This window comes from Apaloderma vittatum, unplaced genomic scaffold (genome assembly GCF_000703405.1).
Source record: "Apaloderma vittatum isolate BGI_N311 unplaced genomic scaffold, ASM70340v1 scaffold3509, whole genome shotgun sequence".
Taxonomy (NCBI): domain Eukaryota; kingdom Metazoa; phylum Chordata; class Aves; order Trogoniformes; family Trogonidae; genus Apaloderma; species Apaloderma vittatum.
In genome coordinates, this window is record NW_009734468.1 from 3,690 (window position 1) to 17,518 (window position 13,829).

A 13,829-nucleotide genomic window follows, 5' to 3' on the forward strand; every position below is an offset into this window, starting at 1 on the left:
GTTGTCTTCAGGCCTTGAGAAAACCACCTGTCCTTCAGAAGAAGATGGGCTGAGGTGAAATGGGCACTGACATCACCAGAAACTCAAATATACTTTTTTTTCTCTTACAAACACATTGACTGTGTGTACAAGTAGTAGTAAACAGGTTTTGTCACTTCCTCATTTTCAGGTACTCTCAAGTTCAAGAACATTGGGAAAGGAGAGAAGAGAGATCAAAAAATACCACGAAGAGGCTTCATCATTAGTGAAGACTGGCTGGCATCTGCTACGGACCGGAATGAGCTGGAAGCCTCCAGGCATGGTATTAACTTTCACCAAAGTGTTTTTCTGGAGGATTCTTGATGAAAATAACCATGTACAGTCTTCAGTTGACAAAGTGTTACTCAAACCATTATAGAGAATTTCTTCAGTAAAGCAGATCTCAGGAAAATATTTTCTCCATTTTAGGGTTCACAAAAGAAAAGTTGCTGAACATATTTTGGTCCATGCTGTTAATCAGTGCTCTGTCGGCACAGGACAGTCTAGGTTTTTCATTTAGAAATTCCTTGTCAAAGTTGCTACAGTCACTCGGTGATTTCTTAAAGAAAAGGAAAAAGAAATTGATGTCAAACCATTAATATGCAGATCTTCATTACAACTGGATTGGCCCTACCAGTCTGCTTCTATTGAGCTAATCTCAGCTAGTTGGGAGGAAGCTCGGCTCAGCCAGGGAATCCACAATGTGTTTGTTCTTGGCTTTTGTACAACAATTAGTTACTCCAGCCCAAATGATTCACGGTAACATGTCAAACTGCAGGGAACTTCTGTCTGAGCTCTTAATATCCAGCAAGCAGAGGCAATCACATGCTTATTGCCATCCTATGGAAGTGGTAATGGGAATAAATACTATTCAGGAGGCACTGAGCCTGTGGTCCATGAATTCTGCCGGGTAGGCATGTTACAGCTTTATAACATGGCAGACTGGACCTGTCAATTAAATAATGGACTGCAAAATCAAAGTATGATGCACTAGTCAAATTAAATTATATTATTGGCAATAATAAGACTTTTCTGGTTTAATAGGATTGTTTTTAATAGTCAGGACTATTGTGACTTAGCTGACCACTTGGTTACCTCAACTACTTTTCCTTCTTTACCTTCTGCAGCGAAAAATAATCCCTTTCAAGATGAGCTGCTCTTATGTGGCTACAGAAAGCAGTTTTAAGTGGCATCAAGGCCCCTATCATAGTAACTGAGAAAGCGATGAGTAATTTTTGGTTTCTCAGGTGTGAGCATGCCAGACCTGGGCTTGCAGCCATCAGATAGCAGTTGTGATGATCAGGTCAGACAGCCCAGCCAACAAATGTACATGGTTCACAATTATGTTTCCAACAATTGTACAGCGAGTGAGGCTGCGGTAGATTCAAAATGTGGATGGTTTCAGCTGTTTTTATGTGATGTACACAACATAACAGACGGACTATGAAAAATTTAATCTGCATTTGGACATTTAAGAGTCAACATTTGCTATTCTGACTGCCCAAGACCAAGGTTCTGTACATACTTTTAGACAGGGAGAAGGAGTGTGCTCAGCAGCTTCAGAAGATAACCAAGTTTGTGAGTGTGTTGAAAGCCTTCACTTGGCGCCTAAAACTGTTAGTTCCAGTGTGAAGCAGATATTTATCTACCTTTAAAATGCTGACTCCTTGAATTTAAACAGGATTTGGTGTCTCTGACGTTAAAGACCCATGTCGGAAGACTTTGGACAGTGCCTCCAAATGGATGAATTTATAACATTACTGTGGGTCCTGGCTTTTTATTGCTAGCATTTGCTGGAGGACTTTAATATTTGGGGAATGAATGATTCAGGAAAGAAAGAGATGAGATGGATGGAATTGAGAGAAGATGCATTCTTACCACTCTTGGTTTGAAAGGGGGCTCCATTCTTCTTTCTTCTAAAGCTTCCCAGTTTATTTCCCGGAAAAAGGCATGCTGGCGAATGTTCCCTCTTGCTCCCAGTCTCCTCTCAGGTTCTCTCACAAAAAGCTAGAATGTTGAAGAAAGAGAAATACTTTAGTCTTTTATCAACAACAGTGTATTCATTAGGACAATCCTATAAGACAGGGTCTCAGAATTCAAACTCAAGGATGGTTGATGAGAGTGTGAAGACTCTTCTACCTTACTAAATTTCTGGTTGGGGAACCAGTCTGGATTCTTAGCCTAACACGTTAAAACTGAGGACATATTTTTTCTTTACAGGAGAAAGAGGACAATATGCTACAGCAGAAACAACATACTTATTTGAGCACACAAATATACAGTACACAGGTAAAATACCTAGATAGCATTTCTGAGCTTTTATCCAGACAATTCCTCAAGAATAGATTTTTTTTTACAGTTGAAATATAACCATAATTAATGAAAATACTAGCCTAACCTAAGTGAGGTTGCATTCATCTTCTATACCTTTGGATACCTCGAGTGTCAGTATTTGATCCTCTGTAATTAATAAAGAAAAACACCATCTTAACTGCAAAACATCTGACCTCCTTTACATACTTGAAGATGAGACGAAAGACACCCTGGAAGTGCTTACTTCTCTCCGCTGACTAGCTCAGATGCTGAAAACCACCTACTTTGTAAAAAGACTCTGAATTCAGATACCTTGCATGTGCTGCACGCTGCAGGCTACAAGTCCTATGGATGATTAATTCTGCTGAAAATAGTGAAAAGCTAGAAGTGGGGGCATATCTCTTCACCATCAGCTACACACAGACCTGAGCCCGCTTTTCAGTTCAGTGCAAATAAAGCCTGTTCTGTGATAGATGTTTCTGTGGTGATGCAGGAGCTGTTTGGCTCAGCTGAAGTGTTTCTGGGGGGAAGTTTCTGGGGCACAAAATGCTTCAGACTTCCTCTCAACGCCTGTGAGCAGGATGTAAGTGTTGAAGTATTACTATAAAAGTGAGTTACTGTAATTCTCGTAACTCCAGAATAATTTGCATTCCAAGCCAAGAAAGCTGCAATGCTAAATGGCATGGGGCTGAGAAGACAATGAAAAAAATCAGTATATTAGTGGAAGAGAAACTAAAGGACAAGGAAGATGCCCATTAGAGGGAAACAGAGGAGTACTCCCCTCAGAAAGGACACTATGCATTGCTAGGTAGAGATTCAAAGGGCCAAAAATACAGATGACATGGTGCTACTAGCTTGAGTATCTCTACCACTTCAGGATACAGCTCAGGCTTTCTTTTCCTGCTGTTTAGCTGAGTTCAAAGATCCACAATATCTTCTGCTGAAAATCATGTTGAACACCAAAGCAATCTGCTCTAGATGTCCTCATATCTCTGAGGTGTGAGAACTGCTTCAAACTTACAATTAACACTGTAACCCTCAGTTTGAAGTCTGGCAGATTATCTTTTCCAGGAGTTAACATGCTTTGCACCTTACGGACCGTGCTGCAATGAAACTGATCTCTGACACCTTGTGATCCTACTTACTGGATGCGACGAGCCATCATCACAATTCAGGAGAAAGAAGACACAGAGATGGCCTTATGGCTTAGGTCAGGTGTGGTTTGAGGTCCGCAGACAAGAAAGTGACTCTCTCTGGTCCTATCGCACTAATTTTGATTCTCAGCATCTGAGGATGCTCAAATCAAATATGATGTGGTAATCCTTACCTTCACCAAAATGTCCTTTGCATCCTTGTCAAGCCAGCGAGGGTAGAATGGGTTATCCATACGGATAGACTGGAAAAGCTCCTCTTCATCTTGGCCATGGAAAGGAGATTGTCCAATAAGCATCTCGTACAGGAGGACGCCAAAGGACCACCAGTCAACGGAGGTGTTGTACTTCTGCCCCAGCAATATCTACCCAAAGAGACGAGAGACAAAGAGAGATGTGAAATGTTTGAGATGAGTATTTCAGCTTCAAAATTGTGGCCAAGCCTTGGCCTTTCAACCGCCATTTTGCATTGAGTAGAAGAGCAGAGTGCTTCCCTCTGCCTCCAGAATGAGCCAGATCATCTGCCAATGGTGTAGAAGCTGTGGTTGGAGGGGCTTCAAGCCAAAATGGTTCTTCACGCTACAGGTTGCATATAACTCTTATGTTACTTGAACACATCCTTGGCTACCCGATAGACCTCAAACACAAAAAGTGAGGCAAGCCATATTTTGTCTGCTTTCCAAGTTATGCCAAGGCTTCAGATCAGGCTTGTGAAGTCCAAGAAGACAAATGGTTAGGGAGATACATTTTAGGATTAATTTATGAAATGTGTATATTAAAATTAAAAATGTGGCATTGTAAGTGTTACTTTAGGGCTAGCAGTCAATAGAAACTGAGTGCATCTACCCCAGTGAAATCTACCCCAGGAAAAGCACACGAAAGCAGTTACTGATCTATCCTCTTGAGATCAACTGAGTTACAGGTAGAGGAAAGGGAATTTGTCCTCAGTCACTCCATTGGTTTGTGCCTTTCAGTGTCAGCTGTAAATTGTGGAGGCCAGGGGAGGGTCACCTTGCCTAAGGAAAGATGTGACATTTTCTTCCTCTAGAAGCTTGGCCATACAACACTAAGTTCTCGAAGTTCCTCTAGGGAAGAAACATTGATCTCACCTGCCTTTAGATACCTGTTATGGAAATATCTAGAGCTGAATCAGTTGTCATTAACTCCTTTTACAGCTGAGGAAGAGAATTAGTCCAATTCTAGACATCCAGCTAAATATTTACCTGCTGCAAAATACAATTCTCTATTTGTCTCCTTTGGTTATTGAGGAGCCTAGACAACTTGCTCATACATAGGTATTTACATTGCAGATGACTAAAGGTATGTGTGATGACTATGATGTCTGTGATCCTTATTAGAATTTTAGAGCTGGAGAGGGGAAGAATTTGTTCTAAGGCACAATTTATACTTTTGAGCCCATGGCTTGGTTGCAATATGATCTTCTGTACTATAGGTATCTGAGGTACTGTGGAAGTGGGTAATTTCTTGTCATACCTTGTCTTCATTGCTCGTAAGATGCCACTTGGGCCCAGATCCATCTTATTGCCTAAAAGTTATGTGCCTTATGAATTTAGTTATCCAGAGTTTATAGTCAATGGAGGGAAAATGGTCATTTAACTTATTTGCACAACTAAGATAGGAATGGATGATGTGTCTTCTGGGATGTGTCTTCTACACTACTATAAAGTGCCATCTAATGCTTCGGTTTTGATGAATTTTCTTACATTAATTAAGAAGTAATTCTCTCTTATGTACTTGTGACATCTAGCAAAGCAGAATCTTAATATCAGAAGTCTAAATCCAAGCAGATGGAGAGTGCTCACAACTAACATATCTGTCTCCAAAAATGCCAAAAGAGGAGATGCAAAAAGGGAAAGAAAGCTATGTGAATATAAGATGCAATATATACAATGTGTTTCACTCAGAGTCCAAAAAAAAGGAATCAGCAAGACTCCCTGATATATTTCTTCTAGATTACTTATAAACAAAATCATCCCAACCTTTCCTTCCGAAAAGATGTGTTAATTTTATAAGGCTTGACTTTTTAAAGTTTAAAATATCTGGAAACTGAAATCGTATTTTTTATGGCAGTCATAGAAAGGATCTATTAGATTTGCAATTCTCTAGAAAAAATAAATAAACTCAGGAATTTAATTTCAGATTAAGTATTTTCTTTTTTGTCAAATATTTTTTTAAATAATTGTTTGTTTACTGACCCAAAGCCCCCTTATTTGCACAGCTATAGGCAAGGTGTTGGGTCTATAACAAATTACAACATTAACAGCTGCACTGAAATACTGACAGAAAGTCCACTGCTCCTGCCCCTGACAGATGATCCACAAACTAGCAGTGCTCTCAATTTAGAGGTAAAATGCTTTACATCCACTCATTGAATCTCTAAAATAAATGAAGGTACAGAAATAAAACTCAGCTGTTTTAGTCCTTCTTCTTTCTATGAAGTAAAATGGATAATGGATTATCTCTTGGCTCTCTTTTTTAGGATAAGAAAGTAGTTGGGTTTTATTTTTTTTTAAAAAAAGAATATTGAAATGGAATAAAAGCCAACTACAACTTGATTGCAGAGCACACTTATACCTGCTCATAGGCAATACAAATTTGAGGGGACCAGCCCTTGCATCAGCAGTGGTGCAACCTAGATCTGAATTGAGCCCTTGGTGCACAGTAAAAGATCAATGAATTATAGTGGAGGGGAATAGAAAGAGAAACTTTAAAAGCTATTTGGAAAGTGCCAATATCCATCATGAAAAGACTAAAATCAGGAAATGAGATCCTGAAAAGCAAATAAATGGATTTCAGAGTGATGTCAGAGATGATGCATGGATGACTTGCAGGTCCTTCTCTGAAATGAAGAATATTTTCTTTGGCTCCAATTTGCCATCTAATTAGTCAAAGTCTCTCCATAGTAAGAACTAGCAAACTATCTTTATTTGAAGTTAAGAGAGCTTTCTCTTTACTGGAGAGGTCTAGTCTAAATTTAGTAGGGGAAAAAAAAAAAGAATAAGTTTCTATATGGATAAAAATGGAAAGAAATAAGGGCAAGGGCAAAGGACCTTGCTATGGACAAGCTAGATTGTGATGTCTGTGGCCACCCAGTTTTATTGCATGGGCACAGCTTTTCTCCACCAAGTATCAGTAGATATCAACTCCAGAAGGAGGAGGGGAACTCTTGGTATGCTTTCGCGTGAAACTTGGAGACTCTCCATGCAAGCTCCAGCCTCCCTAATTCAAAGGGACAGAACAGGACCTTAACACAAGCTAAAAACTGTGCCATGCCCTTGTTAGCTCAAGCACATCCAGACCCTGATACGACTCCATCATCTCTAGTTTTAGAGTTTCCTTCACCAGAAGACAACTTGTGGAATCATGCCACGGCCCAAACTGGATTTCAATTAAGCATTCTGTTTCTTGGTTAAATCAAGCACCACTTTCTTCCCAGACTCATTTAACAAAAAATAAATTAGCCAGAAAAATATGCAATGTTGGACAGCAGCGCAAACTCTGAGTCAAAGTGAAATCCGATTTCTAGCCTGGAATTGCTAAAAAGCAGGTTATTACTCTTTGCACCTTCCACCACTGACTGACAATCACGTCTGAAGATGTTTTTCGCCCCACAACGGCTTGCTGACCTCCCTGGAGCCCACACCTACCTCAGGAGCAATGTAGTCAGGAGTCCCACAGAAAGTACTTGTCTTGGCATCTCCAAACATGTTCTCCTTGCACATCCCAAAGTCAGCAATTTTGATGTGCCCCTCATTATCCAAGAGGACGTTGTCTAGCTTCAAGTCTCTGTAGAGGAAGAGAAGGAAATTCCTTCTTTGAAGTGTTACAGAGCCACAGAAGTTATTTTAGCAGGTTACACTTCCTGACTTGCTCTCTGCCTCTATGTAGTACAATTACAAAGGAAGGCTGAGGGCCAAATGACCAGCTGCTCGCTTTGATTTCAATATCACCTGGACTTAATATCTCTCTTCTTCATTCCTCCAGTCCCAGCACTGATTCATTTGATGGAGAAGACTTTACCCAGGACATCTTCTAAAAGCTGCCTCCTTTAAGGACGCAGAATAGTGAAGCTAAAAAGGGCTGGTGCTTCTGCTCTAACACAACCTGGAGAAGGTGAACACAGAGGGCCAGCTAATGCTTATTTTCTCCTTCCCTGAAAGACTCAGTACTCTCTCAGAAGCTGCTGCCAGATCTCCGTCCCAGTTTCGGAAGAAGTAAGGATCCGTGAGCCCTGCATGGCTTGCAGAGGCTCGGAATAATCCCAGACATCAGCAGAACACCCACCACCTTTTCACTGCTGGGCTGCAGCATCTGAGCCCCCAGGGATCTACAGTGCCCTTCAGACAAGGCTGCTGAGCTGTTGTCAGAGGTTTCAGGCTCTGAGCTACTGTGGGAAGCAAAGAGCCCAGAGAGGGAAAAAAAAAAAAAAAAGAAATGCACAGAGAAGCCCAGATAGGGAAAAAAAAAAAAAAGAAATGCACAGAGAAGGAAACAAAACCAGGTGAGCTGATGAATCATGACCATTGACAGAGAACAAGGAGGTCATCATGTGGGAACAACCTCTGAAAGGAGAAAAAAGCACGTATAGAAAGAAAAAGGCAGCAAGAAAGGAAGACCAGCATGACTTCTAAATTATTATTTTAATTTTTTTTATATCTCACCTAAACCTTTTGCTTTTCATTGATATAATGACTCAGAGAGATGTTCGGATCAGTGATGCTGCACTTCACTTGGGATGTAGGTAGAATTTGGGTTACCTGGCCTCAGAGCACCTGTGTTCCTGCACTGCAGGTCCTGTGCTATCAATCACTACTTCTTCTCAAGGATCCCAAAGCACCCAAACTCAACATCTGTTTGTGTTCAGAGCTGAGGGTACAACTGATCTTTTCTAGCCTCTGCTGATTCACAGCCTACACGTATCTTTCACATCTCAGGCAAGCATCCTAACCATAAGGCTGCTGTATAGCTACCCTTCTCGTGAAAAATGTGATTTTTTGTAGAAATGGCTTTGACTGCCTCAAAGAAGGTAATTTCTGATGCATGATGCTCCTGAGATCATCGTCTACAATCACAGAAAAGATGGTTGTTCAGTCTCTCTATGTAAAACTCCTTGTCTTGCTTCAGCCAGGTCCCAATCAGGGTAGAGACCTCATAGTGTCTCTGCATTAAATTGTTGTCATGGGGCAATTATTCATTGCTGCTAGAAGATGGCCCAAGAAAAAGTGGGAATCATCAATCAAAAAGAAATATATGGCCAACTGAGACTCTTGCTTTACAAGTGGCAGACACTCATATTGTCACAATTTCCTGCTGGAATGACTTATTTTAGTTACACCACTGAGATCAATCTCTGGCTGCTAGCACTGCTTTTATTCAGCTGGTAGATCGAAGCAAAACAAAAAGCCCATCACCTACAGTTAGCTTTCATTATTTTGATGAGCCTCAAACTCACTGGCTCCAGGGACTGGAGTTTCTGCCAAAAACGCCTCAGTTCATCCATTAAAATTTAAGCCAACATTTCCAAATGTGGGTGCATGAAACAGAACAGCTGGATTCATTATTCTTACTAAATTGCAACTGATGTAGTTTCAAAAATGATTTCTGTTCACTTTCTTAAGTGCTTAGATTGCTCTGACTGAGATACTGATGGCCGTGTGTTCTCAGCTGACCTGGCTGTCATTGTCTTCAACGAAAAAAACAAAAGGAAGAAGGAGCGTGGCTTGTTAAATCTTTTCTCTCAAAATTCGATACTAAAAGCAATGCTGCACCAACTCCTGGCAATGAGCTTTCCTTTCACCAGGCTACCCAATGTCTAGCTATCCCAATTTTCCCACATTTCCCAAGGCTCCAGGCTTTAAACATCTCCCTTCTTTCATAAGGAAATGGTCATGAACCTTGACAGACTGGTTTAGCAACTGGTGTAGCAGTTGCCAATCAAAATGTGAATTATAACCAAAATGTCAGCATGCACAGCCCTGACAAAAACTCGCAATATCCTGCAGATATTTCTAATAAACTTTTCTGGGAAGTCCAAGTAAAAATGACAGACATGGTTAAGTGATTTGGGCACTTCAGAAAATGTTTCCCTCCAGTCATTCAGAACCATAATTAGAGCCAGAAACCCGCTGAGACCTCAGAGATCATCTTAGCTTAATGCCAGTCGTATTGATCTCATGTTTATGCAATCATCATCATTGTCCAATAAAGACTATAAATGGCTCCCACATGAGTACTAATAATGAATAGTAAAGTGAGTTTATATGAATCAAAGCTTGTGTTTTAATGGGAGAGTGGATTGTAAACAACCCGCTCACTTTTAGCATTTGTTCTAATGTTCACACTACATGACAAACATTGAAATGAGCTCATTTTGGTTTCAGCAATCATCATTGTTTTACCCAGCTTTTCCGTTTGTTTATGACAAGCTCTTTGCTTCCTGTTTTTACAGAAAGCTGCAATGTGGTAACTAACTTTTGCCATGAAGAAGAGCTGGACAAGAGCTCCCCAGAAATTCAGTTCCTCCTTTCAGCCATGGGAAAGCACACTGGCCTGATTTCTGCAGCCTTTCTTGCTCCCATCTGTCCTTTTATATAGGTCTGAAGCACAACACTTGGGCATTAGATCAAAGCATCCATACATTGAAGCTCCTAAGGAAGTCAAGCAGAAGCTGTAACGGGCAATTTTGTAGTAGAGGACTTCTCCTCAGGATTGGACAGACTGATGCATCGTGGATTAAGTTCATATCAGTAACTTTGGGAGAGGACTCTTCTTTCTGAGTGCTACTGCCTGCAGTGTCCTACCTAGTTCCCATTGGCTCCCTGTGGAGCTGGCTGGTAGAAATGATCACTTCTGCATGATCTGACATAGGTTTGATAAACCTAAAAAAACCCACTCCCCTCCAGTTACTACAAGAAAGGATTGGGCAGCTAACTCAGTTTCATGATAGTAGGTGAGATGGATTTAATCTCCTCATGAAACCGTGCACAACAAATCTGCCAATAATCCCGAAATTAAGGTATATCACTGTCTGTCTCCCTGCTCTTGTTACTTGAGCTGAGCTTGTCACCACTGATCCAGGATAACCAGCACAGTAGATACACCAAATTTCTTTTAGCTAGCTTAACCTTATGTACATTCATACATGGAAAGCTTAAACTGGGTGCCTATACTGGGTGCTAGAAGAATGACTCAGTGTAATTGTATCAAATGACTTGTCTTAATGTCAACTGAAATAGGACTAGGTTCTCAAAAAGGGCTTAAAACTGTCTTTTCTACATGATCTCTTCAAAATAAGACAGCCGGAAAAGAAAATCTACATAGCAATATCAGTAAGTACATCCAGGTGACAGTCTCTCAGTTATTATTGTTTGCAGGAAAAGCAGAAAGGGTTTAGCACATTAGGCACCAAAGAATAAAATTACCTGTATATTATGCCTTTAGAATGAAGGAACTGGAGCCCACATATGATTTCAGCAGCATAAAACCTGAGTGACAGAAGGCACAAGTTAGAAAAGACACTTTTAAGTAGACCCCAAAAGATGGAAACTTGGTCTCCACAGAAGTCAATAATTTATTTAATTCCCAGGAGGCTTGAAGTGTCTCCAGAAAGAGTGGGGTACCTGGGTTTTGCAAGTAGCTGATGGATGTTGTTAGATTCCCAAAAGCATGACACATGGCTGGCAGCCCAACTCCCACTTTGTGAAATGGTAAGGATTGGGTTCCTACTCATCTTCAAGGATCTGGAAGCCACGCTGCATGGTTAGTTGCATTTTTTCAGTATGTAACTGACTTTGAAGACATTTCTTCAGTGCCTCAGGATGTCTCCAGATCAGCGGAGGAGCAAAAAAGCACCACCCAGCTCCTACTGCCTACTCTGCCTTGCCCCAAGGTATGGCCGTGTCACAAGGGAAACAGACCAGGTGGTGTCTGTGCCTCTTCCGTATTTACATATTCAAGTAAATCACTGAGTTGTAGTGATACACCAGATTGCAAACTGCAAATGACACTTAGTGCCTTGGACCTCAAAAGAGCAGGTGTAACTTATGTTCAGTAGCTGCTGCACAAACAGTGGAGTGGTCCCAGCAATGGGACAGGCAGGTGGGCTCCTGGGTTTGGGCGCCACAGGCAGTCCCCTTGGCTTGTCCAACAGGTCTCTTCACTGCTTTGATTTATGACTTGTTTTTGAAATTTTACCCAAGATGTCAACTAGGGAGCAGCTTGGTGGCCTTCCTCTGGAGTCTTTTTGAGCTTGAGACCTTTGTTCTCAACGTATTTCTGCTTGAAGGACCTCACCACACCCTGCTCTGAAGAGGTGACATGAGACCATTGCACATTGGAAGTGCTCTCTCAGAAATGGAATTTAACCACAGGATCGTATGCCCCTCCAGTGTTGTACAGGTCTGCTCCCTTAGCCTTCGATGCATTGGTCTTTGATTCTGAACATTCAAATAATTTTGAAAAAAACCAAAAACCCCTTCAAATTAAACACTGATTTAAATGAGGGTTTGGGATTTTTTTTAAATAAATTATTAAATAATAATTAATTCCTATAGTGGTTTCGATATTGACTTTCAAAACTCCTTTTGCTTGCAGAAGGATTAAAGCACTTTTCATTATTCTAATTCTATTTAATTTAATCAAAGATAAATTTTTAATTCTCTGTTGGTGTACTAATTTTTTGTTTAAATTTACCTTTTGCACTTTTGATGGGTTTTTATCTCTTTCCCCCCCCACACACTTCTTGAACCTTAAAGGGAAAAAGGGAAAATCCTATTACTTTTTAACAAACAGCAGCTTCACCTCCGATCACTGGACCGGGAACCTCAGCTTAAGCAGGCCCTGCAGAGTGGGTCCAGGCTGTGCAGTGTTGTAAAAAAGAAGATGTTTGGTTCCACAGATGGCTGAAAATGCATCTGGGGGATGAATTTGATGGTGGCAAATCTGGGATAGAGGTTGGGCCCACAATGTGGTTATTGGAGCCTCCAATTACAGGCTGAGCAAGAACTCGAGTGCAACAAAGAGCAACCCCAGGGCTGCTGTAACTCACAGGTAGACAACTGTAGGTTGCTTTAAAATGACCCTTGTCCATGGACCATGTAAATAAAATCTTAGGCATGATTGGAGCTGTTTATAGACAGTGGAGACACCTCCAGAGGTAAGGTCTTAGCTGGACTGAAGGGTCCCTCTGGAGCTCCTTTCTGAGATACTGCAGTCCTGCAAAGGGGACTAATCCAGCAAGTAGGGCAGCCTAAGGGGCACCTTCTATCCAGCTCAGCTCTTGGCTCTGAACAAATGTTCGTGGGACTATGCTGAGGTTAGCACAAAATACGGGAGCCAGGTCACAGGCTAGAAGGAGGTCCTTGGTTTGCAGGCTGAAGGATAAGCCTGCAGGCAGATGTCTGTAGTGCTTCCAGACAGAAATAGCTTCACTGATTGACAAAGAATGCAAAGCAAGGTCATGTCTGACTGTGTGGATAGGCTCTAAAAAGTTTCTGTGGGATGGGGAAAGAGGACAGGGAGAGGAAGTGACTTGCTCCAAGTCCACCATCAGTTTTGTTCAACTTGGAAAGATTTGGGATGGAGGGTGATTCTGCTGCCAGCACAAGCATTATCCCCACTTTGCAGCTGATTATCTTGCAGAGAGGTCAAATGGTTTGCCCAATGTTTTATCTACAAGATAGTAGCAGAGCTGGGAATAAAATCTGGATCCCTGGTGTCTGCGGCTGCTACCTTTGCTTCTACCATATGTGTGACCTGCAAGCCAAAAAATAATGACAGCTTACGTTGCTCTGGGAAGGTCGAACTTATGACAACTTTGGATATGGAACATGAGGTCTCCTCCATTGAGGTATTCCATCACAAAAAAGAGGTTTTCCTGGAGAATGAGATAAGATGACAATAAGGGGTGGGGAAGGGTAGGATAAAAGTAAAAAACAACAACAAAAATAATCCAGAAAGCACTCAAGGGAAGGGAGAAAAATAATTTTTTTGAAAGAAAGCTGCATTTTTTTTACTGATTCCTCATTTCTCCTCTGTTCTCTCAGCCTGTACTCACTCTCTCTGCTCTGATTTGTATAAACAGACTCAGCAAACACTGCAAATCCACTTAATAACCACTTGGTGCCATTGATTTTTACCAGCAGACCTCAAGGCTCACTAGAAGGGGACGAGCAATTCCGCAACACTTGTTTACAGAAGGACAAATGGACAAGCCTCCAGGGGGACAAGTGGAAGAGGCAGAAGTAAATCCCAGATCTACTCTGGTTCCCAGCCCAGTGCATTATCCATCCAGTGAAGTGATCTCAAGCTGGTGTCACCTGCATTCCT

General features: G+C 41.3%; 1 protein-coding gene across 1 annotated transcript in view; it reads right to left on the minus strand.

Annotated features, from left to right (window-relative positions):
* Positions 1-242: 242 nt before the first annotated feature.
* The window catches only part of PRKCQ (protein kinase C, theta), a 42,774-nt gene continuing 29,187 nt past the window's right edge, over positions 243-13,829 (minus strand). Inside the window, exons 14-19 of the mRNA XM_009876268.1 lie at positions 13,286-13,377; positions 10,925-10,987; positions 7,151-7,289; positions 3,659-3,847; positions 1,897-2,025; positions 243-577 (exon numbers count right to left, since the gene is read on the minus strand). Of these exons, the coding sequence (XP_009874570.1) occupies positions 422-577; positions 1,897-2,025; positions 3,659-3,847; positions 7,151-7,289; positions 10,925-10,987; positions 13,286-13,377 (768 nt within the window). The 3' untranslated portion in view covers positions 243-421. The remainder of the gene's footprint in view (positions 578-1,896; positions 2,026-3,658; positions 3,848-7,150; positions 7,290-10,924; positions 10,988-13,285; positions 13,378-13,829) is intronic.